The sequence below is a fragment of the Ostrea edulis genome, chromosome 4 (assembly GCF_947568905.1).
Source record: "Ostrea edulis chromosome 4, xbOstEdul1.1, whole genome shotgun sequence".
NCBI classification, from domain to species: Eukaryota; Metazoa; Mollusca; class Bivalvia; order Ostreida; family Ostreidae; genus Ostrea; species Ostrea edulis.
The window spans coordinates 47,299,581-47,321,126 of record NC_079167.1 but is presented as its reverse complement, the minus strand read 5'-3'; the positions used below and the strand labels follow the sequence as shown (position 1 = coordinate 47,321,126).

Sequence of the window (21,546 nt, the reverse complement as noted above, 5' to 3'; positions counted from 1 at the left end):
TGTTGGCCATTTTAAGCTATGTTTACTTATACGTTGGTCATTCCCTTACACTATGTCTGTGTATCTGTCAGCTAGTCCACCATTTGTTGGCCATTTTAAGCTATGTATGCTTTTACGTTGGCCATCACTTGACTGGACGCAGCCATGTTTGCTGTTTCCCCTTCACCACCACCCACCTTGGAGGAGGAAATTACCTCAGGTTTGTTTTCACCTGTCTGCTTCACCCCACCCACTTCAGTAACCCTAACACTAGGGGTTGATGATAGGACTAGGGCTAAAATTCACTCAGGTGAATTTGTTAAGTTCTCTTTGCTTCTTCCGGCTCAAAACACCGCTGAAATGGAGAACTATCGCTCCATCGAGAAGGATGGCCAATTACTCTTCCTGAAAACGAATGAGAAGGACTCCAACCGTACGATATCCAAATGGATGGAAGCCTTCCATATATTTGTTGCCATTTACACAGAGAAACATCCTAAGGAAATTGGCAACTTGATGGCGTATGCCCATACAATCCAAAAAATATTTGAGGCTTGTGGAGACAGTGCATCTTATGATGAGAAGTTCAGGTGTTGGCGACAACGAGAGCCCGAATCATGTCCCTGGCAGCGGAAAAATGTAGAACTGTACCAAGAGGCTGTGTTTGCGAGCCTTGAATTTAAGTTTTTTTATGGGGTGTTAACAAGGTGGCCCGATTTGTATGGGAAGCAGTGACATAACAAATCTGCCTACCTTGTTAATGTGGCGAGGTAACGCCCCATAACTGAAGTTTTTATTGAATGATCTCATTTTTCTAGTCATATATACTAGTACCAGTATTTTTGGTAAAATACCAATGACGAACTTTTGTATATATGTTACCAATTTAGTGCATAATGTAGCATTAGTCAACTCCTTTTTATTATTTGGAGTGTTTGCCTGGTTGGATGTTTTATTCATTGCATGTTGTGTATTTTTCGTATACCAGGCAGCTGTTTTTTATTCTGATTGATTTGTTGTCATTTATACTTAATAAATGACCTATTTTATCTTTTAAACGGAGTTGGTTTTATTTGTGGGTAGCAGACAAACATAAATAGTATCATGCATGACTGATTTTATTCAAGTTTTATGTAGCAATGGTTATAATAAACATACCAGTGGTGGATCAAGGATTTGTGAAAGCGGGGTGGGGGGGGGGCACATGTGAAAGTGAAGTATTAGCTAAATTAATCAGCCATTTTGGGTGCCAAATCTGGAGTTTTCATCTATATATCTTTGATAGTGGCACACAACAAAATACGCACACTTTCATGAGCGCCGCCATTACTGCTGGCACTTTGAGTTCCTGGAATATTTACGGCGATTCCCAATGGTCATGTATTTTAATGAGTTATGCGAAAATATCGGCGTTGTGTCCCACGGGAGTTAAACGTAGTGCGACCGACCGTGGGTTTCGGACGATGCCCCTCTTCTGACAGCTAGTACACCCGTAAGCGACACAAAATATCCTAATGCAATGCTATCTACTAGCCTTTAACGTGATAATTTGCTTGTATGTCGATTTAATATAATCCGTTTATATGACGTCACACATAATGGCGTATAAATTTTGAATTTCATCATTTTTAAACTCGAAAACTACGCATAGAATATCATTCAAGACACATTTCAAATAATTTTTGGCATGTAAAAAATTGATTTTTCTTGAAAAAGTTATAAAGTTTAGTAACATGCGATATGTCCCTTAATGAACATTAATTATTAGTGGATTTTATAGCATTAGTGGTTGCTACAGTGATGGTACCATACTTCTGTCATGTATTACAAAACACATACAAAGCACTAAACTGCAAATGTTGGAAATTATCAAAATAAATTTAAAATTCTTTTCATTTTATTTTTGCAAAAAACATGGACAATTCTTTTCGAAACCTCTTCTTTAAACCCACCTATAACTCCCCAAAGAAACCCCAATTGATATCACAGCACGTTTATTTCAGAATAAAAATCAACATTTGAGCAATTACAGATTGCAATAAACGAATGGAATGCACAACTGTTCTACGAAAATTCTATCTACAATTTATTTAGCGTAAAAAGTAAACATTAAAGGAAAAAAATACTGAACAAAATATCACAGACGAAATCAAACTGAATCAATCACACACGTGCTTAAAACCTGGATAAGAATTAACAATGCGATGTAGTGTCCGATGCATATTTGTTTTGGAGTTTACATAGGAAATGTATCTGGATATTGTATATATATATATATATATATATATATATATATATATAACAAACGACACGAACGATTCTTGACGCTCTTACCGATCAGACTTTTTGTTGCACCATCTTACACTCATTCATTTCAATATGTAGACTTTTGTTTGTTATCAACTATTGAAGTTTAGATTTAGTGTTATGTAGTTGGCATTTTTATTTAGAATTCATTTCTATGTAAATATTCTATCGTCCCGAAGAAGGGATCGCTTGACCATCTTGGCAAGCCGCTTTCATTGACAATGGAACGCCGTCACACGCTACACGATCAATGTATATATATGTGTGTGTGTGTGTGTGTGTGTGTGTGTGTGTGTGTGTGTGTGTGTGTGTTCATAAATTGAGAATAACGGTCCCCTGGAAACGCCAGAGCTGGGATCAGGTACTTATGTAATCTAATCGAGGATGATTGATACAACTACGAGAAATATAATGAATTTTACACAACACGCAGACAATAAAAATGAACTTAGAATTTAATGTAGCTCTCTAAAACAGCTTCCCAACAGTTTAAAAGACATATTCTGATAATTTAGAATTGATGTATTACAAAATAAAGTAAAAATATGGTAATCTTCACGCAAAAATATTTGAATTTGATAAATGAAGTAATAATGTTCATATTCCATTGCGGTCTCCTCTAAAGCTTTAATAATGTGACAACTTCAGCTAACACAAAGAAAAGGTGAAGATAACAAACAGTGATCAAACTCATAACTCCTATAAAGAATTATAAATTAAGAGTAGGGGAAACACGGATATACCAGAAGTGGAATCAGGTACCTAGAAGGAGTAAGCATCCCCTGTCGATACATATCAAAATATCATATCAAAGTATGCAACACAAGGAAGGTATATTGAAAAGGATACAATCATAAAATACCATGCATCGAATTTGTATTATATAGTCCATATCTAAAATTTGAAATACCTTTCAAAACCATTTTCAAGAATTTAAAGTTCTTCAGTCAAGATGAATTGCATTTATTTCAAAATGTATTCACGTTATCTTCTTGTGCATTCACTTGTGCTACAGGTTCACGTTTTCCATCTGCAGATTTTGTAAATCGAAGAGCGGCTTCCATTTTCTTTTCATCCTCTGTTCCTACGTTTATTCTGTTTCCGGTTCTACCAGCTTGGGTAGAGGGTCGACTTGGCTGTTTTCTAAATGTGCTGGAGACGGGTGGCTTAACTTGGTATCCTTATGGACAGAAAATAATCAAAATTAATCAAACCATTGATGAATGCAAACACTATATATTATCGAACGGTCTCAAGGGCCACTCGCGTAGTGAGCACTAAAGATTAGGCCGAGTATACATCGGATGAATTTTCAACATGTTAGTAAATACTGCCATAACCCCATCGATTGATATCACATCTCGCTGATCCGAGATTATGAACTTGCGTGGATCATCTCTTTGTAACCAACCGTCAAACATCGTCTACTGCTCCTCAAATACATTAAATCGCTAAAAGGTGGACGGAAGTTGACATAATTATGCAAATGAGAATTCTTTTGCTAATGTACCCGCTGACGCTTGTGCAGTGGGAAAAGGGGTGGCAATGAATACAGGGTAGTTGCAGCCCTGCAAACATTAAAATTTGGGCACAATTGTGTGATTTTGGGACAGGCTGGCACGGGAAGTTAGTAAATCTATCGCAATACCAAAACAACATTGGGAATGCTCCTCATGACCCCCCCCTTTTTTTTTTTGCTTCGACTCCCCCATTGTGACAACACTGAAAATTTACAGATAGCAGGACAGGACATTTGGATGTTTAAATGTCAATGTGAACGTTTGAGAGTATAACCACGTGTACGCGCGCGAGCATGTGTGTTTATTTAATTGTGAACTTCTCTTATTACGTATGACATTTACTTTCAACTAGGATAAGTGAAGTTATCATGTTTAACGTTGTAAAAAAAAAATGATAAAGTATATACATTTGTACTAATAGATCCATTACCTCGCTCTCTAGAACATATGTACTGCTAATTATTATATTTACTGTTTTTAATTTTATCGACCAATAATTATGTCAACTTCCGTCCACATTTTAGTGATGTTTTGCATTTGAGAAGCAGTAGAGGATGTTCGTCGGTTGATTATAGCCGATAAATGGACTTATTTCCAGTTCACTATGACGATGCGAGAGGTAAGACCTTGACAGAGTTGCTTATAAACGGTAGGGGTTTGATTATCATATTATATCGAACTTTTCACCGAAAATTGCAAGCGATGCAGCTGGTAAAGCCGAAAACCAAGTGATATAACTTGTGAATATTATGTTTACAGGAAGACAATTCTTTATTATAGATATTTAAAACATCGAGTGCCTGTGATATCCAACTACAAAGCATTGAATATCCTCTATGTATTAGATATAAAATATCATCGACGTACATTGAATATCTTTTAAAGCTTAACTGAGTATAATGAAATTGCAACATGTATTTGTAAGTAGTGAGTGCAGGTGCTCTGAACCAAATAAACCATATACAATGTATCGTGACAAATCAATGTAACTGGCAGTGAAGTTGATGCCAGTTGCGGACAAAATAGCATTGTTGTGACCAAATATTGAACAAGCAAAAGATCCCGCTGTGGTTCCGGGTGTTAAATCGTCCGTCACACTTTCTTCTTCCTTAAACTCCTCTTTTATTTTAAGAGCTGTCTATGATAGAACCATACAAAACCAAAAATTTATGATGATTGGTGTTGACGAATTTTCAGATCTTTCTATATTTCAAAAGTATTTTGCTAGTTTTATCTTGTGGCAAAATTGATGAATATCCCCGAACTCACATTTAAAGGACCATTCTATTTTAGCACATTATTCATGATCAATTTCATGCATAAATGGGGTAATTTCAATCAGTCATTAGAATATCAAATATAGAATAATCACATATAAAGTTAGATCCATATAGTCTTTGTATTAGTGAACATAGCTTTTCAGTCCATTCTCTGGATTTAAATCTTATAGTGTTTTAATTAGCCTAGTAAGATTGTGTAATTTCCCAATTACAATTTAAATGCTATATGGCTATAAAACCGAAAGAAACTTTAAATAAAGATTCCTGGTTTAAAACACAGAATTATGCATAAATTATTATACTAAACATGAATTTGGTTGCAATTAAATAGAAAGTCATTTATATTGGGGATAAAATTTGGAAATTTTATCAGAAAAGTACCTCCCTTTGTCGAAGTATACTTCAGCACACTCGAGATCGGTGCACTTCTAGTTTTCCGGTCCCCAGAATATGGCGCTAAAATAAGTGCTGTCGAAGGCGGTTTAGTATATACAGTATGTATATACATATAGTACGATCGCGTGAGTGATCGATAAAATCCTTAAAACGGCAAAAAAGTCGCAAAATTACGCTCAAATTTGAATTCCTTGTGCAAAATGAAGTTTAAATAACTGTGTGTTTTTAAACACAGTTTTTAAAATTCGAAATAAAAACAGAATGCAAAAATTTATGTTCCAAAATAGATACATGTACAATCCGTTGTTCAGGAAATAATCACGTGTGCGTTATTTTTCCTAATTTTTCTGAATATTCATATCACTGATATTGATATAAGAAAATTGATACTGATCTGGGATTAAGAAAGGATATTGATTCTTCCTATTTTACGATATGTATTTTAGCAAGTACGGCATTGGGAAAAATACTTTTAAAAATGTTTTTTCAACATTTGAACCTACGGACACTTCTAAATGGGAACTGCCCCCAAACATCCCTGATTTTATCAGGTTCCTAGCTATTATGATTTTTTTTTTTACCTGTATATGCAACTCGTTTGGTCAGCTTGACTTGGCGAGGGCTGCCGTCCCAAGCCCCGCTTAGTTTCTCTCTTGAAAACGCCGCTGGGCATTCTATTAATTAGTCATATACGTTTTACGATGTGACCGTTGAGACGAGCGAAGACCCGTAACATTTTGCAACACGACTTTAGACATTTAATCCGCCTATTCATTTAACGCGGGAAACAACACAGTCGGTGTCAATCGGATCACACTTGTCATTTTCCGTAACTCGGGCGTGGATCGGCGGATATATTGCATCAAATCGATGCATTTCTTCGCCGGAAGCGCGCATGTGGATGACGTTTAAAGGCTAGAACTGAATCACAAAACGCCCTAAAACTCATTTTTATAAATTAGCCATTTAAATTCTAACAGGTATGAACTGTGACTGTTTTAATTATCAAACACCCTTAAAGAAATTTTAAAAAAAACCTTTTAAATATATATCGATCTTAATTACAGTGTTTTGTTTTGATAATTTTACAGATACAATATCTTATGTCATATTGTCATTTACATGTAATTTCATTTAATTGTGTTTTATTGTTGTATTGCTCTTTTTACCCCTGTAAAGCGCTTTAGAGTAATTTGTTTCATATAAGGCACTATATAAATTTTATCATTATTATCATATTACTGTTTTAAGGACAAGAGGAAGAAGAAAGTCTGACGGATAGAAGGACCATATTCGAACTTTCTTTAGAAAGTGCATGTATAATGAAGTAATATATGCAGCTAGTTCACAGCAAATGATATTTGCTACATCTACATGTTCGCAACAATGGTTCTATATTTAGAGGACAGGGTGCTAATTGCAGTAATTGTGGTAAATTGTTCACTGCACGTTTTCTGCATATTTGTGGCATTGTGTTGCAAACAGCAATGCTCTATACAAATTTCTAATATAATCGCAACAAGATACAAGCAATGTTGCAGCTGATCTGCAGTAATGTTTGCATCAGGTGTACATCAATTGTTTTGCAGCAAGGAATTGTTTTGGTAAAGGTGTGAAAGAATAAGGGTGACGACTAATTGTGATGTTGTGATAGTTATCCACCCTTGTTCAGGGTGACGTGACATCAACAGTGAGTACCTCTTCCACAAAGCCGATAGGGTCAGGATAGAGATCTGGAAAACGTGTACGTCGTAAGCTGATTATCTTCTTCTTAACGTTTTACACAATCATGGTAGGTGTATCGTTACTGAGATATTTATATGTATAGAAGAAAATATTTCAAAGTATGACAAGAAATCTCAGATCAAATGATACGAGACATCTCAATAACACAAAAAGATCAAAATTGGGATGTCAAAAATTCCCGAACAATTACATACACTCGTCATTAGTACCAAATATCAATCGAACTGTCATTGTACTCACTTAGCATTCGTTTTAATTGCTCCGGATTGTATTACAGTACGATGATGATGGGGATGAAGAAAATTAAAATTCACAGGTAAATTGATGATAAAATGATGATAACGCAATAAGAATCTGCCTTGATATACACTGTAACTAGCAATAAAAAAGCAGAGAGCTTCTTGCCTTCAGACTCACCATCATCAGCTTTTTTTAAAGGCGGAGATGGGATTTTTTCCTCAGTCTTCCTCATCTCCATCTCATTCGGTTCTCCGGGAACGCCAGGATCATTCAACACTAGTCTACAATAATAGGACACATTCATTAGCGCTGGTGGACAGCGGTTACTTTTAAAGAATTTGATTGCGTGTAGCCATAGACAAGAAACAAAGTGTTGGTAGTTTGGGATGGAGTGGGGATAGGGAGAAGTTGGAACTTAACTTGTCTAAAATTCTTCACAAGCAAAAGAATTAAAAATATATATATAAATAGAATACAACAGGTTCTTGCCCGATCTTCAAAATTCTAAATCGTATAGTGTATATCGAGTGAGAAAGGAATATATGGTCTTAAACAGCTAAAACTGCTTCAAAGAAATTAGTTTTCCCAGTTTAGGATAGCGGCTCGGAAGTAAATATACTTTGACAGGGGGTGAGTCCATATACCCTGCCAAGAATCCATATAACTAATGATAATGATAATATATATATATATATATATATATATATATATATATATAAAGTCAAAAAATAAAATCCAATACTCAAAAAACATGTTTTGAAAAAAATTTGAGTAATTGGATTTATTTTATTTTTTGACTTTATTCTACCCCGATACCAAGAAAAAATTTATTGAATATATATATATATATATATATATATATATATATATATATATATAAAAGCACAAAAACCCAACAACACCTACTTTCTTAAAGTGTCGGATCTGAGAAGATGCAAGGCCAGTAAAGAAATTTATAAAAGCACTGAAAAGGCGACGACAATGTTGGTTATTTAAAACTCAAGTTTTAAATAACCAACAGTGTCGTGGCCTTTTCAGTGCTTATATATATATATATATATATATATATATATATATATATATATATATGCTCTGAAAATCATCCTATTCACTTTATTCATAAGAAAGTTACAGACGGTTTTTGTATTATCCAATCAAAATGATTGAAAAACAACACAGTGATTCCGAAGTTAGTGTACAAAATATTCCCAAAGACGTGCATGTTAAAATGACATTCATTCTGCCCAACTATCAGCCTAAAAAGGTTTCATCTTAACGCGTTGTTTAGTTTCTGAGAACACTTTCAGTACAATTAAGTTTTTTCTTTTGCATCAATCATTCTTCGTTCTAAGGACATTATCATAAAACTTAAATATCACCTGAACTGTCATAGCCAAAAAAAAAACAAAAAACAAAAAAAATAGAGATCGAGCAATCGCAATAACGGTATTGATTCTGAAAACAGGTTGAATTTAACTGTACTTATCAGACACTTTGGTAGAAATTTTGAAATCCCCAGTGATTTGTTTCCACGCATGAGAATATCAAACAAGAAGTCCAAAGGTCGTATCGGTCATCTGAATATTATTTAAAAGTTTCACTAGCCCCAAGGGATATGAAATCTATAATATTTTTCCTGTTCTCCATTTCTAGGTTAAATTCTAATATTCAGCAACAATACAAAACAAAATGTGTTCTTTTAGAAAAGCATAAAGGCCCTCAGAGGTGTTCATACAGATGAAAAACTTTACACAATATAATATATCTTACATTAACACTATCTGACTATTCTGCATCCGCCCTAGAGTTAAAACCCTGAGTTTGCGAAACTCACAATTTTGATATTTCCTTTCCTGTTTTCTTTTAAATATACATTTACCAAATCAGCAAAATTAAAGAAGTCTTTCAAATGATAAAGACATTTAACCACTATGGCCATTCTGACCCCACCTTGGTAACTAACCCCCGGCCCTACCCCTAGGATAGTGCAATTTTTGATTTTGGTAAATGACTACCTGCTCCTTTAAAATATCCATTTAGTTTCAATTTAGGATCAATAGTATTAAAGAAGATGTTATTCAAATCTTTTGCACATAAACATTTCATGCCAAGTTTGGCCCCGCCCTGGAGTTAGAACCTCTACCCCGCGGGGATCATGAAATTTACAATACACTGATCCACAGAAGTTCGTGACCTTGTATTTTGACAAATGAAATGCGCTGAAAAAATAAGCACCTCCCACCACCACGAGCCTCGGACAAACATCGGACATCCGTCATTGTTTTGTATAGTAAACACAGAAATGTATCGACCGATCATGCGGTAATGATACAGTGTGTATGTATCTTCTTGTATGAGGAATGATTAAACATTTTTCTTTGGAATCTGTAAATCACACAGTAGGTATCCAGACAAACTTAATGGAGCCAAATTCACACAATTTCCTTCAACGAAAGACAGATTTGCAGAACTGTACATGCCGTTTATTGCCTTGTGTCACAGGCCTCAAAATCAGCTAAATATCCACAAAATAACGAAGATACATATCTATGAACTCGGTAAAATGTTTTGTTGTTTATTGTACTACACAGACATATATAATCCAGGCACATAGCATCGTTTTTCAGGGGGGGGGGGGGGTAACTTGTTGATACAAATCTTCAATTTTTATGTACACTCTTTTTACAACTGTCACAAAAGAGGGGGGGGGGGTAGAGGAAGTGTACATCAGTATATCATAGCTGAAAAAAGAAGGAAAACTGTCATTGTAAGGGGAAAAGGGGTCGATACATTGTCACACTACATTGCACTGAGCACTACATGCATGTTTGCAAAGTTGCAAAAACACATGCAACTAAAATCCATTTTTTGCAGATCGTACTGTGCTTGTTAGCCATGGATTACATGCCAATGACATTGATAATTAATGCATAAATTTGTATAAATGTATCAGTTAAACTTAGTAGCAAATATTTCAACGAAACTTAAATAATTACCCTACCGGGATCTGCTAAACGTAATTTTGTTTTGTTTTCTTAGCAATATGATGAGCCAGTTACTCAATTAGCGGGGATCAACCCAGCCCCGTGTGACGGGAGAAAAGGCACCTGTCATGATACATATGGTGATTGGATCGAACAATAAACCAAATCAAGTGCTTTAAACTTTTCAGTAGAAAAATCAATATCACTACATAGTTTACAAATGTTTACTCATAATCTTAGATATTAATGTATATTTTATCAGAAATTATTAATGATTGTGATCATTATATTGCTACATGTATTTTAGTAAGATAAACGGAATTGCTAGTGATAAGAATGACATATATAAGTTTGTATAACTACAAAAAATATATTCTAAATTAAAAGCCCACTTAGTTTAATTGCCCCCCTAGTTGCCCCTACCACTAATGAACCAAACTAGTGCATGGAAGCTTTGGAGAAGTCTGGTTTAGTGCAGATCCAAGATTTGTCAAAAGGGAACCCAATAGGCTAGGAACTCTAAGAGTTTTGAGGCATTTTTTGTTACTTTTATGGGTTATTCTTGCTATTCTTTATATACATAATAAAATCAATAAATAACAACAATTATTCATAGTACCATTGTGTAGGCTACTATTGCTGTTCGTATTTTACAGAATAGCTAAATGCAGACAACTGCAATCTATTATGGAGCTAAGATTACTATGTATATAGATCTAATGATTCAAAAGAGAAAAATACGTGAGCACTCATGTTAATATCCAAATCAGAACACGTCTTCAGTCTGTAAATGGGTGATCATCAACTTATCGAATTTACCGAAACTGTAATCATTACGATATGTTAACAAATTTTAATCAATCTACTGACCAAGGAATGTAAATTATTAATTCAATGGATGAAAAACAAATCTCAACAGCCTGCTTGACAAGAGCAATGAGAATTAAGCATTACAAAATCCGAGTGAGGATCGTCATCCTATCGTTTCGATGTGATTTCTACACTTTTATGAGTGGTTACATTGATTGTATCTTGCTTAACGTCTCTCTCGAGAATTTTTCACTCATATGGAGACGTCACCAAGACCAGTGAAGGGCCTCAAATTTAGGCCTTTGCTCGGCTCTTACGGCCATTGAGTAGTGAGGATTCTTTAGTGTGCCACACCTACTGTACTTTGACATGGGACATTCGTTCTTAAGGTCATCTCCGAGGACCCGTGACATTCACGCCTGATGCCGAGCGTTTGGCGATGGAACTGTCACTGCCTGTTTTAACGACTTAGGTTTGTCGCGGCCAGGATTCGAACCCCTGTTTTCCGCATGCGGGGTGAACGCTCTAACCTCTAGGCCACCGCGGCGGTCTTTTGTGAGTGGAATGAAATATATTTGAAAGCATACAAATTACAATTGAAAGTAATCTAACAAAATTTTAACCGGGATTATCTCGAAAGCGTTTGCAGTCGCCGCCATTGTTTACTTTCTTTGTCCGAGTCTCCGTTATTGCTATGATGTAACCATTGTAGGCGGGGTTTATGCTGTGACAGTGGATCGGTGTGTTGTGGTAGAGGCCTTCTTCCTCTACATGACTATGCCAAATACATGTATATATGCATCTAGAATAACCTAGGTCAATTGATATGAAAACTATACGGACGTGACATACTTCAAATTGGTCAATACAGCATCAAATGACACCGATATATATTGGGATTTATGCAATATGGATAAACCTGGTTATTCCGTGCAGGTCCGTTTACTAGTACTTATTGTTCAAAGATCGATAACTTTTCCTAAGTGTGTTTAGTGGTAACTTTGTCGGGTTCGACGTTTAAAAGTTATTTACATCTGCGCATGTCAACTGAGTTCTTCCTTTTTATTTCATAATTTAAAGAGAGCAGACGGGGGAAAATCAAAACCCACCCTCCCTCGCATTTAAGTTTTGACGGTTGTTTTAATTTCTCTTTTCAGCGTCATGGCTAAGATGATATTGTGATGAATCAGGTTATACCAATCTAAGAAAATCGGGTGGTATGAGGTTTTTCCATGGTGATAACATGTTTTCCCTACAGTGAAATGGACTGGGTCAGTGCTATATATACAGCGGTCGACCGAAGATCAGTCAGTCTGATCTCCGCAGCTGTGCAGAGAAGTACACAAAAGAGAAGCTGAATAAGCCGATCCTTTGTAAGTAAAAGGCTACGTTAGGGCTGAATAAACCTTATATGTTAGGTTATCCGGCTGATCAACCATCGTAGCTTTGACACTTGGCAATAAAGGCTCAATAAGTATGTACCCCAGTGTCAAACTGAGACATCAACTGGCAAGAAACCTAAGGTCGGTAGCCTAAACCATTGGTAAAGACCAATTGTCCGGGTTCATTGATCGTTATAACGACCATAGAATTTGCGAAATGCTGACTTTAACGAGACCGTTGAAACCCCTGCACCATCAACTTGTTTTCAGTAGCCTGCCTCGATTTAAAAACTGAACATACGCAGAACGAGCTCTTGCGTATCGAATCAGTTGAGAGATCTAAACAACATATGCAGGTGATAGTGGAATATTGCTACATGAATATGGTAAGTTGATAATAGAGAAGCTGAAATCATCCCGATTGTCATAAAGTTGAGTTGTTAGTTTGTCGTTAATATCTACTTTCAATAAAATATCTAAGTATGAAGCAGAAGTGAATGAATCTGTGGTGTCTTTTATTTCGAGTTCACAATGATGTATCGAATCGATATATGAATGAAAATTGTCTTTGTTAATAGATAATATGTCGTCGATATCTAAATGTCGAATTGAAGGCCACAGCAAAAGATATTTTTCTTCTCGTGTAGAAGTTTTTGAATAAATTCTGCTTCATCAGAATATAAAAACAGGTCAGCTAACAAAGGAGCACAATTCGCGCACATAGAACTTTCCTTACTCCTTGTAACTATGAATAATTAATGCAAATTAGGTGATCTATGACGTCGCAACATTGAAGCGGGCCATATATTGATACGATCCTATCAGGTATGCGCATTTCTATTTTCAGACGGGATTTTCCCTTTGCACATGCGCACTGATCTGAAATTGAGAGAATATAAATAAGCGCTTCGTTGGGAAAAAAATTATAGAAATTGATCAAGAAATGAATTTTTAATGAATTTTTTAATATTTTCGACTGGTTGTGATTAAAGAGATTGATATACTCCCAATTCGGTGATTAAACTAATAATTGTTATGAGGATATTTTGATTTGAATCTTCGATTTTTGTAAGTAGCTTGAATTTCCTCTGACGATTAAGTTGCAGCAAGTCCGATTCAGAGTTTTTTCCTCATTTTCTGGGTAAATCATATTTCCTTACAGCAAATTTTGAGAAAAATGCTACTTCCGGTTGATTGTTTTCATTATTAAACGTAATTTTTCGTTAGATTTTTAAATTTTTCTCGGCTTTTGAAATGATATTTCAAAGAGAATTTGATTCAAATATGCATTCTTATCTCTAAAGTTTTCAAATTTAGGGAATACACTTGATTTTAGTTCCCATTTCTATACAAACCCCCATACAATAAAAGAAAATCATCAGTTATCTTCCTCAAGATTCAATAATGACTTGTTCTGGCAGATGGGGCAGTGCCTGTCTGAACTGTTTTACTTATTGCCCCTACACCACAGTCAACAATGTTTATTGTCCACTTGCTTTCATTTATATCAAAATTTAAAAATCATCTGATGTGCTAAGCTAAATGTGTTTTTATCCAGCCCTCTGCATACAATATTTTGTACAAAGACTACAAGCTCTTGACTGAAGAGGGGGGAATACTAATCCTGAAGAGATTATTTTGCCAATGGCATGGCCTATATTGAGACATCAGATTCCGTAACAAGGAAATCAAAATTTGTTGTAAGTCAAGATGATTCTTTCATTCGTTTGGCACCTAGCGCCCCCACTGAGCATGTAACTAGATTACTTCACCGTCTGATAATTCTTCTATTTTTAATTTCATATATGAATTTTCTTCTTGAGGTGGATAAGTAAAATTTTTAATTTCCAACTCTACTTTTCGCCATGTACGTAGCCTTACTAAACTCAGCTCAGGGAAGGTAGAAATCGCCAAGACATCGTTTACTGAAAATTTACATACACGTGCTTCCGCTTCTAAAAATACACCGGATGTTGATATTTTCTTACCTATTTACGTATGCCCTAAAACACGCATATTAAGTACATCCGGTAGGAGCATGATTAGTTCAAGGAAAGTTCTATGTGTCGCGCCCATGGGTACTGTGTTTAACAAAGTAATTTTTTGGATGACTGATCACTAGATATGAATATTTCCGTTTTCCATTTTTGTTGAAAAGCAAACGTGTATGATGTCAAAAGGTGTAGTCTAATTTATCGCGAGGAATTGTGGTATAAAGTGTTGAAAAATCATACGTTTTGATGTTGATTTGAGAAGTTTTGAGATTTCAAATTTACTAAGAGTTCTCTAGAATTATTTAGAATCCACATTTGATTTACACCACTTCTGGCATATGTAGGGGCACAGTACGTTTAATGTTTCTCTTTCACAGCTGTTAATATTTTTGTGAGGAGAAAAGATAGGGGCTTGGTAAGTATGTCATCATTTGGGGTAACAAATTGGCTTACAAAGAAAATAACATTCTACATAGACAATGATGAATCAGGCTCTTGTTGCAATACTTCCAGATCTGAGCTCGTTATGGTATTAGTTCGAGCGCGTGTTTTAAAATGCATGGAGCATGACATTTTATTCCGTGCTGAATATATTTCAGATAAATCTAATATTATTGCTGATGCCATTTCTCACAGACAGTGGACCAGGTAATGCCTAGTGCTATTCTGATACACTGTGGGGGAATGGTTTGGGAGATATTTCAGTTAGAAAACTCAGTTTAGTTACCATAAAAACTTTTTTCAATTTTTACAGAACAACTTCCTCCATTCAAAGGTGATATGGTCTTGTATTCTCCCACGTATGAAATGCCGTTACTCTGACAACACCCTTATTATGGAAACCCTACGTAAGCGCCTAAACTTTTGCTCATCTAACTTGACCTTTTGGTATGGGGGTGCAATTATAAGACGCCTTGATATAAAGCTTCACCCAACATTTTTTTCTGTGATGATGGTGGACACTTATTCAAATTTGCAAATGCTATGTTAATTGTTTTTATCTTTGTTAAGCCTTTCCAACAAATAACCCACCCTACCCACCCATTAGATATGGTTTCTGCTAGTTTTTTCCTACTTTTTCAGTAATTTTCTGATGAAAAGTCATCTGGAACGGCTGTTGTATGCCACTTCGAGTATCCAAGTGACATGACATGAATGAGTGGCACTGGTGATCAGAGACCAGTGTATGTTTGATTATCGTAAAAGACATGTAGGGATTGACTTCCCATGGGTCAATGGTAAATACTGAACTATTGCACCTCCCAGAATCAAGGTATTACAATTTTGAAATTTGAGTGAACTTTACTTGAATTTTGCGAACTTTGAATTGTTTGAATGTTGAATGATTATTGAATTTGATGTGATTTATTTTGGGGTATGCCTTTGCCCATTACCCTTTAAACAACCGCCCCCAATTATCGCCAGATTCAGTTAAACAATATCCAAAAATTTCTATCTTGTGATTTGTCATGCACTTTTCTGAGATAATAAAATTTATCTTAAATATTACATTTTAAAAGGTCGCACGCTGGGTGTGTTCCCCAATAATTCCGCAACTGCTCACCCCTCCTTTGTTATTTTTTTCTTGATCAATAATGCAATACATGGATGTACAAAAGTAGAATTTATTTCGTTTCCAATTCCGTTTTTTTTTTCTGGATAATTTTCGGATATTGATTAAGTTAATTATCGCTAATAAACTAGAAGCTTCTATTTGAAAACTTCATTTAAATGCATTGACAATGTGTATGATTTTCAAAGAGAGAGACAATTTTCACCCGACCCGCGCCATTCACTTTACCAGTATTAAGGCATAATCATTATATAGAAAATATATTCTGATTATTACATACTTTCAATTTCATCTCTTCTTTTTTCTTTAAAAGTTTGCGGGCATATATCACACGATATATGCCCGGAAACATCTCGGGCCGCAAACATTACGTAACAATTATTATAGCTTTCGGGAGCGCGGTTGCCTGTTTACAATATATGGTGCCAATTTTTGGGGGGTCTTTACATTACACTTTGTACACCATATATTTCTATTAAAATGACTTTCTATCACCAAAAAAAAAAAAAAATGCCACAGTATGAACATTAATTATTTGAAAAAAAATTAAATGCATATAAATGTTTGGACTTTTTTGGTTTTGATATTTTTATTTCACATTTACTCATTTTCCGACTTCTAGTACCGGTATTTGCTTCAAAGAATTGAAATTAATTACAATTAAAATTCTAAGAACCCAAATGTGTGCATTTTTCTGTTTAAAAATTTATTAACATATTTAATTGATCATAGTAGTTACTCTTTTAAAAATCCTATTTGATATTCTTCATTGTAATACATATTTTATATATACAATAAATTAAAAGAAAATCGGTGAAACATAAGCGAAAAAAAATAATTAAGAATATGGTATGGCGCGAAATCATAAAAGAAACACGACATGTCTAATTGGCCGCCGTTGTTCACTCTGTCCGCAAAACAAGTTTATCTCTCGAACGCGTTCTTATCACGTGACTGAGTCTTTTATAAAATCTTTAGAAATGATACCCGTATTTCTACTGACACGTATTTCTCGACTTGTTTGCACACATGGAGGGGAACATGGAAATAGAAAGTCTTTGGGACTTTGGGACCATTGACGATATTATCTTGTCTCAAGCTTCAAATGAGATTGAGTGCGAATATTTATTTGGAGAACTTAGTCTGAGTCAGTTATCCGTGTTTGATATGTGCAATTTTGATCTGAAGGAACTTCATACAGTGGACAGTGATGTTGTTTTTTTCGAGTTTGTGGGCGGGGTTTGAAGAAAAGTGTGGGTAATGTTCAGATACCCGATGAGCATGGTCATAATGACACGCTCCCTCGTGTCATTATGACCACGCCCATCGGGTATCTGAACATAACCAACAATATTAAATGGGGTAACTACTACATACACAAGCCGGAACTACATTGTACGTCGTCAATTTTCAAATTTGTCATGTTTTTCACCTTTTACTTAGTTAAACCAATAAAAAGAATTACTAAAAATAAAATTATTGTTAGTTTCTAAATGAAATTGAAAGTATATAATAAAAAGGTTATAGACTTTGTATGGGAAAATATGACGACCTCGTTTGTTTTTGTTTTCTGGGTTTTTTTTTTTTGGTTTTTTTTTTTTTTTTTGTCACAAGCTCGGTCCGTCTACACGCCAAAAAGTCGGTCGTTATATTTTCCCATACAAAGTCTATAACTTATGAATACAACCGTATAATGGTTGAAACATATGTACTGCCGGTGTTGTAGAATGAGCCTTCCACCATAATGAGACTCTCCCCCCAGCCCCGGAAGTCTGGCTCTAGAGTGAGCCTTCCCCTGGAAGCCTGGCTCTAGAGTGAGCCTTCCCCTGGAAGCCTGGCTCTAGAGTGAGCCTTCCCCCTGGGGGAAGGCTGGCTCTAGAGTGAGCCTTCCCCCTTGGGGAAGGCTCATTCTAGAGCAGGAGAACCCACGGGGAAGTCTCACTCTAGAGCCAGACTTCCCCGTGGGAAGATCTACTCTATCACTAGTTATAGAGTCAGACCTATAGCAGGATTTCCCCCTTCATTTATTCCTGGTAAACTATTATCACTTTCAGCAGGGCATTAAATGATTTTGCTTAAGGAAGTACTCTACATCGTCATAAAAGCACGTCGACTGCTGAACCGTAGATCGTGTTTCAGATATTGCAGATCCCTATAAACATGTGCATGCAAACGCTGACTCTTCCCCCATGTGTACGGTCACGCCCTACCCTGGTAAGTTCCAGGTCGAGTGGTCAAGCTAAAGTTTTCCTCGTTGCAGCTGGTGACTCCCGAGTCAGATAAATACACATTTGTTCATGCCTAAGCTGCCATAGCATCCGATTTAAATTCTACGCAATAACTTCATTTTTTGATAATCATGAGGCTACGGACTGCGACGCTTGACATATCCGTGCTTTATATGCCGGCGTGAAGCTTCGCAGTTCATACCCTCGTGTATTTTTTAAAATGAAATTTATTTCTTCAATGTGCGATGAGGCTGTTTCTTCTACTACAAACCACTGCAAATAAAGCAACAAAGTATGTGCTTGTTCAGAGTCAAACCACACTGAAATCTAGCGTGAAATACACACCCCTGCATAGCACTGAACATGTTCATGTTTGCATTCTCAGGATCAAGAGAAGCGATGGGGTCTCTGATCGTGAGTCTGTAAAATACAGATTCTTAAACCTAATAATCTAAAACACAACAACAATCATTTCTTTAAATCAATTCAAATTAAGACGTTTTAACCAACTGTACTAACACCATCTGTATGAAATTATGCAAGTATATTGATTTGCAATTTGCAAGTAATCGCTACTATCCACATTTAAGCATCATTATGTCACTCTCAAATACTTAGAACATAATCTTTTTTCTTTTCAATCATTTTTGTTATTGCCAGCAAGTACAAATTCATTAATAGGTAAATTAATTATTTCCTTTTTTTTTTTCTTTTTTATAAAACTTCGTTAATCATTTCATTTAGTGATCTTGTTCAACCACTCAAAGTTGTGGTAAACGAATAGCTATTGAACAGTTTCTGTACCTGTCTGATTTATTTCCTCCCCCGATTATCTGACCCGTTTCATTTATGGGAGGGAGTTTTGTCCTGTTGGAATCGTCAACATAATCTGGTTTGACATCCCTTTGGTAGTATTCGCTCTGGGAACCGATGGCCGACCTTATCAGGTCCATCACGACTCCTTTCTCTGCAATAGAATTTACCAACTAGTTATTAATGAAAGGTGAGATAACGAACAGTGATCAATCTCATAACTCCTATAAGCAATACAAAATAGAGAGTTGGGCAAACATGGACCCCTGGATACACCAGAGGTGGGATCAGGTGCCAAGGAGGAGTAAGCATCCCCTTTCGACCGGTCACACCCGCCGTGAGCCCTATATCTTAATCAGGCAAACGTCGTTATTCGTAGTCAAGATCAGTGTACCAAGAATAGTCTAACAATCGTTATGAAACACGGCAGACAGCATTTGACGCAATGATAGGTTGTACTGGCAAACTAGATCGTTATAACGACCATATAATTTCCAAAATGCTGACTTTAAACGAGACCGTTGAAACCCCTGCACCATCAACTTGTTTGTCAGTAGCCTGCCTCGATTTAAAAACTAACCATAGGGAGAACAAGTTCTTGCGTATCGAATCAGTTGAGAGGTATAAACACCAAATGCAGGTGATACTAGAATGGGAGAATCTTGGTCTACGTCGTTGGATATCTTCGATTGATTACGCTTCGTCCCTCTCTCCATCACTTGTGGGACTATTCATACCAATTGGCTAGTTGTCAGGAATACATGTAACTAATCAGGCAATTTAGTGGTCGCTCAGGGAGGACCAAACGCGATCTTGTTTAATTAACAAGTGATACTATCTTTAAAAAAGACTTCCGTTTCTATAACGATTAATTTGATTGTACAGTACTTAAATCATTAATCATAAAAACGAGCGATTTGGTAAGACCCATGGGTGATGAAGAGCATCGGCGGTATCCCATGATGCTGAAAACTACTAAATTTGAAGTAGATGTTTTGTATTATTAAACCATTCATTTAAATCATTTACGAACTGACATTGTAAAAGAATAATTTTATTCACTGTAAAGTCTACCTCTTTCCCCTGCGGAACAAAGCCAGGCTTGAATGGCATTGATGTCTTCTGTCTGTAGAATCTGACTTAACATCTGAAGTATCTGATTAAAAGAGAAACAAGATATTGAAAACATGTCTAGATTTAGCAATTAACCATTTTTAACTTATTTTACAGTGTGGAGGTTTATTCTACCATGGTTTCCATGTCTGGTTCTGCAGCTATATGTTGCAGGTTTCCGTAATATTTATCTCCGCCTTGTCTAGAAACAGTTCTACCACGTGACATCGCGCGTGATGGTGGTGGAATAATTCTTCCTGTTGTTTCCGAATACTGTGTTCTGGGTCTTTCCGTAGCACCAGGAGCTTGAGGTTTCTTGGGTACCACCTCTTCAAAGTCAAGTCCGAGAGTTTTCGTTAAATGTTGGAGTTCATCACGCCATTGTTCTGTGACGGGAACTATATATAATAGTATGAAAACATAATTTATATGATATTTCGGTGGTAAAATAATCTGAAGATTATTGATTTTAATTTTAAACTGAGAAAACATATTACACTAAAAATCAAATTACTTTTTAAAGAAATAGAAAATTAGTTGAAGCATTTATTTATCAAGATATCAATTTATCAAGAATGTTTGTTCAGATAACTTAATATTATATATATATATATATATATATATGGGTTCTATTGTAAGCACAAAAACCCAACAACACCCTACTTTCTTAAAGTGTTGGATCTTGTCACCAATGTAGTTTATCGATACTTGTCGTTTTTGCGTGTTATTTGTTTATGTAATATATGTCTCTTGATAAAGATGCGGGTTGCGTCGAAAATTCGAGTTTTAAATAACCAACAGTGTCGTGGCCTTTTCAGTGCTTATATATATATATATATATATATATATATATATATATATGTATGTATATATATATATACGTCACAATCTGTTAATATGACGTAATAATCAGTTGTTATTTTCACTGTAATAGTAAAACTATCATTTTTATTCAATGGATAAATTATAGTATTTCACTGTTGAAAATGTAATAACAGGTGATATCCACTGGATTGAGGAGTAAACATGTGATAAATAGAGGATATTCAATGTTTTGTTGTTGGTTTTAGAATTTATTTTCATGAGTGAGACAGGATTTTTTTTTTTTTTTTTTTCACGAGTGCGAAGCACGAGTGAAAATATAAAAAAAATCCTGTCTCACTCGTGAGATAAATTCTATA

The 21,546-nt window shown here is 35.5% G+C and overlaps 1 protein-coding gene and 1 long non-coding RNA gene across 7 annotated transcripts in view; one reads left to right on the top strand and one right to left on the bottom strand.

Annotated features, from left to right (window-relative positions):
• Positions 1-1,956: 1,956 nt before the first annotated feature.
• LOC125671016 (protein TBATA-like) overlaps positions 1,957-21,546 on the bottom strand; it is a 55,140-nt gene continuing 35,550 nt past the window's right edge. For 2 of the 3 annotated variants that reach the window (XM_048906498.2, XM_056162792.1), the window contains 6 exons: positions 20,501-20,763; positions 20,327-20,408; positions 19,244-19,406; positions 18,785-18,859; positions 7,646-7,749; positions 1,957-3,466 (listed from right to left, as the gene is read on the bottom strand). In XM_048906498.2, coding sequence (XP_048762455.1) covers positions 3,255-3,466; positions 7,646-7,749; positions 18,785-18,859; positions 19,244-19,406; positions 20,327-20,408; positions 20,501-20,763 — 899 coding nt within the window. In that variant the 3' untranslated portion in view covers positions 1,957-3,254. The remainder of the gene's footprint in view (positions 3,467-7,645; positions 7,750-18,784; positions 18,860-19,243; positions 19,407-20,326; positions 20,409-20,500; positions 20,764-21,546) is intronic. The other variant, XM_056162793.1, reaches the window with a different exon arrangement.
• Positions 3,934-20,621, top strand: LOC125671071 (uncharacterized). 4 transcript variants are annotated; one of them, XR_008802464.1, is made up of 7 exons: positions 3,934-7,226; positions 7,506-7,544; positions 10,508-10,592; positions 12,420-12,635; positions 15,393-15,486; positions 15,722-15,911; positions 20,483-20,621. It is a non-coding gene; the product is annotated as an uncharacterized LOC125671071 (long non-coding RNA). The 4 variants fall into 4 exon arrangements; XR_008802462.1 differs by having other exon boundaries at positions 10,508-12,635; XR_008802463.1 differs by lacking the exon at positions 7,506-7,544 and having other exon boundaries at positions 3,936-7,226.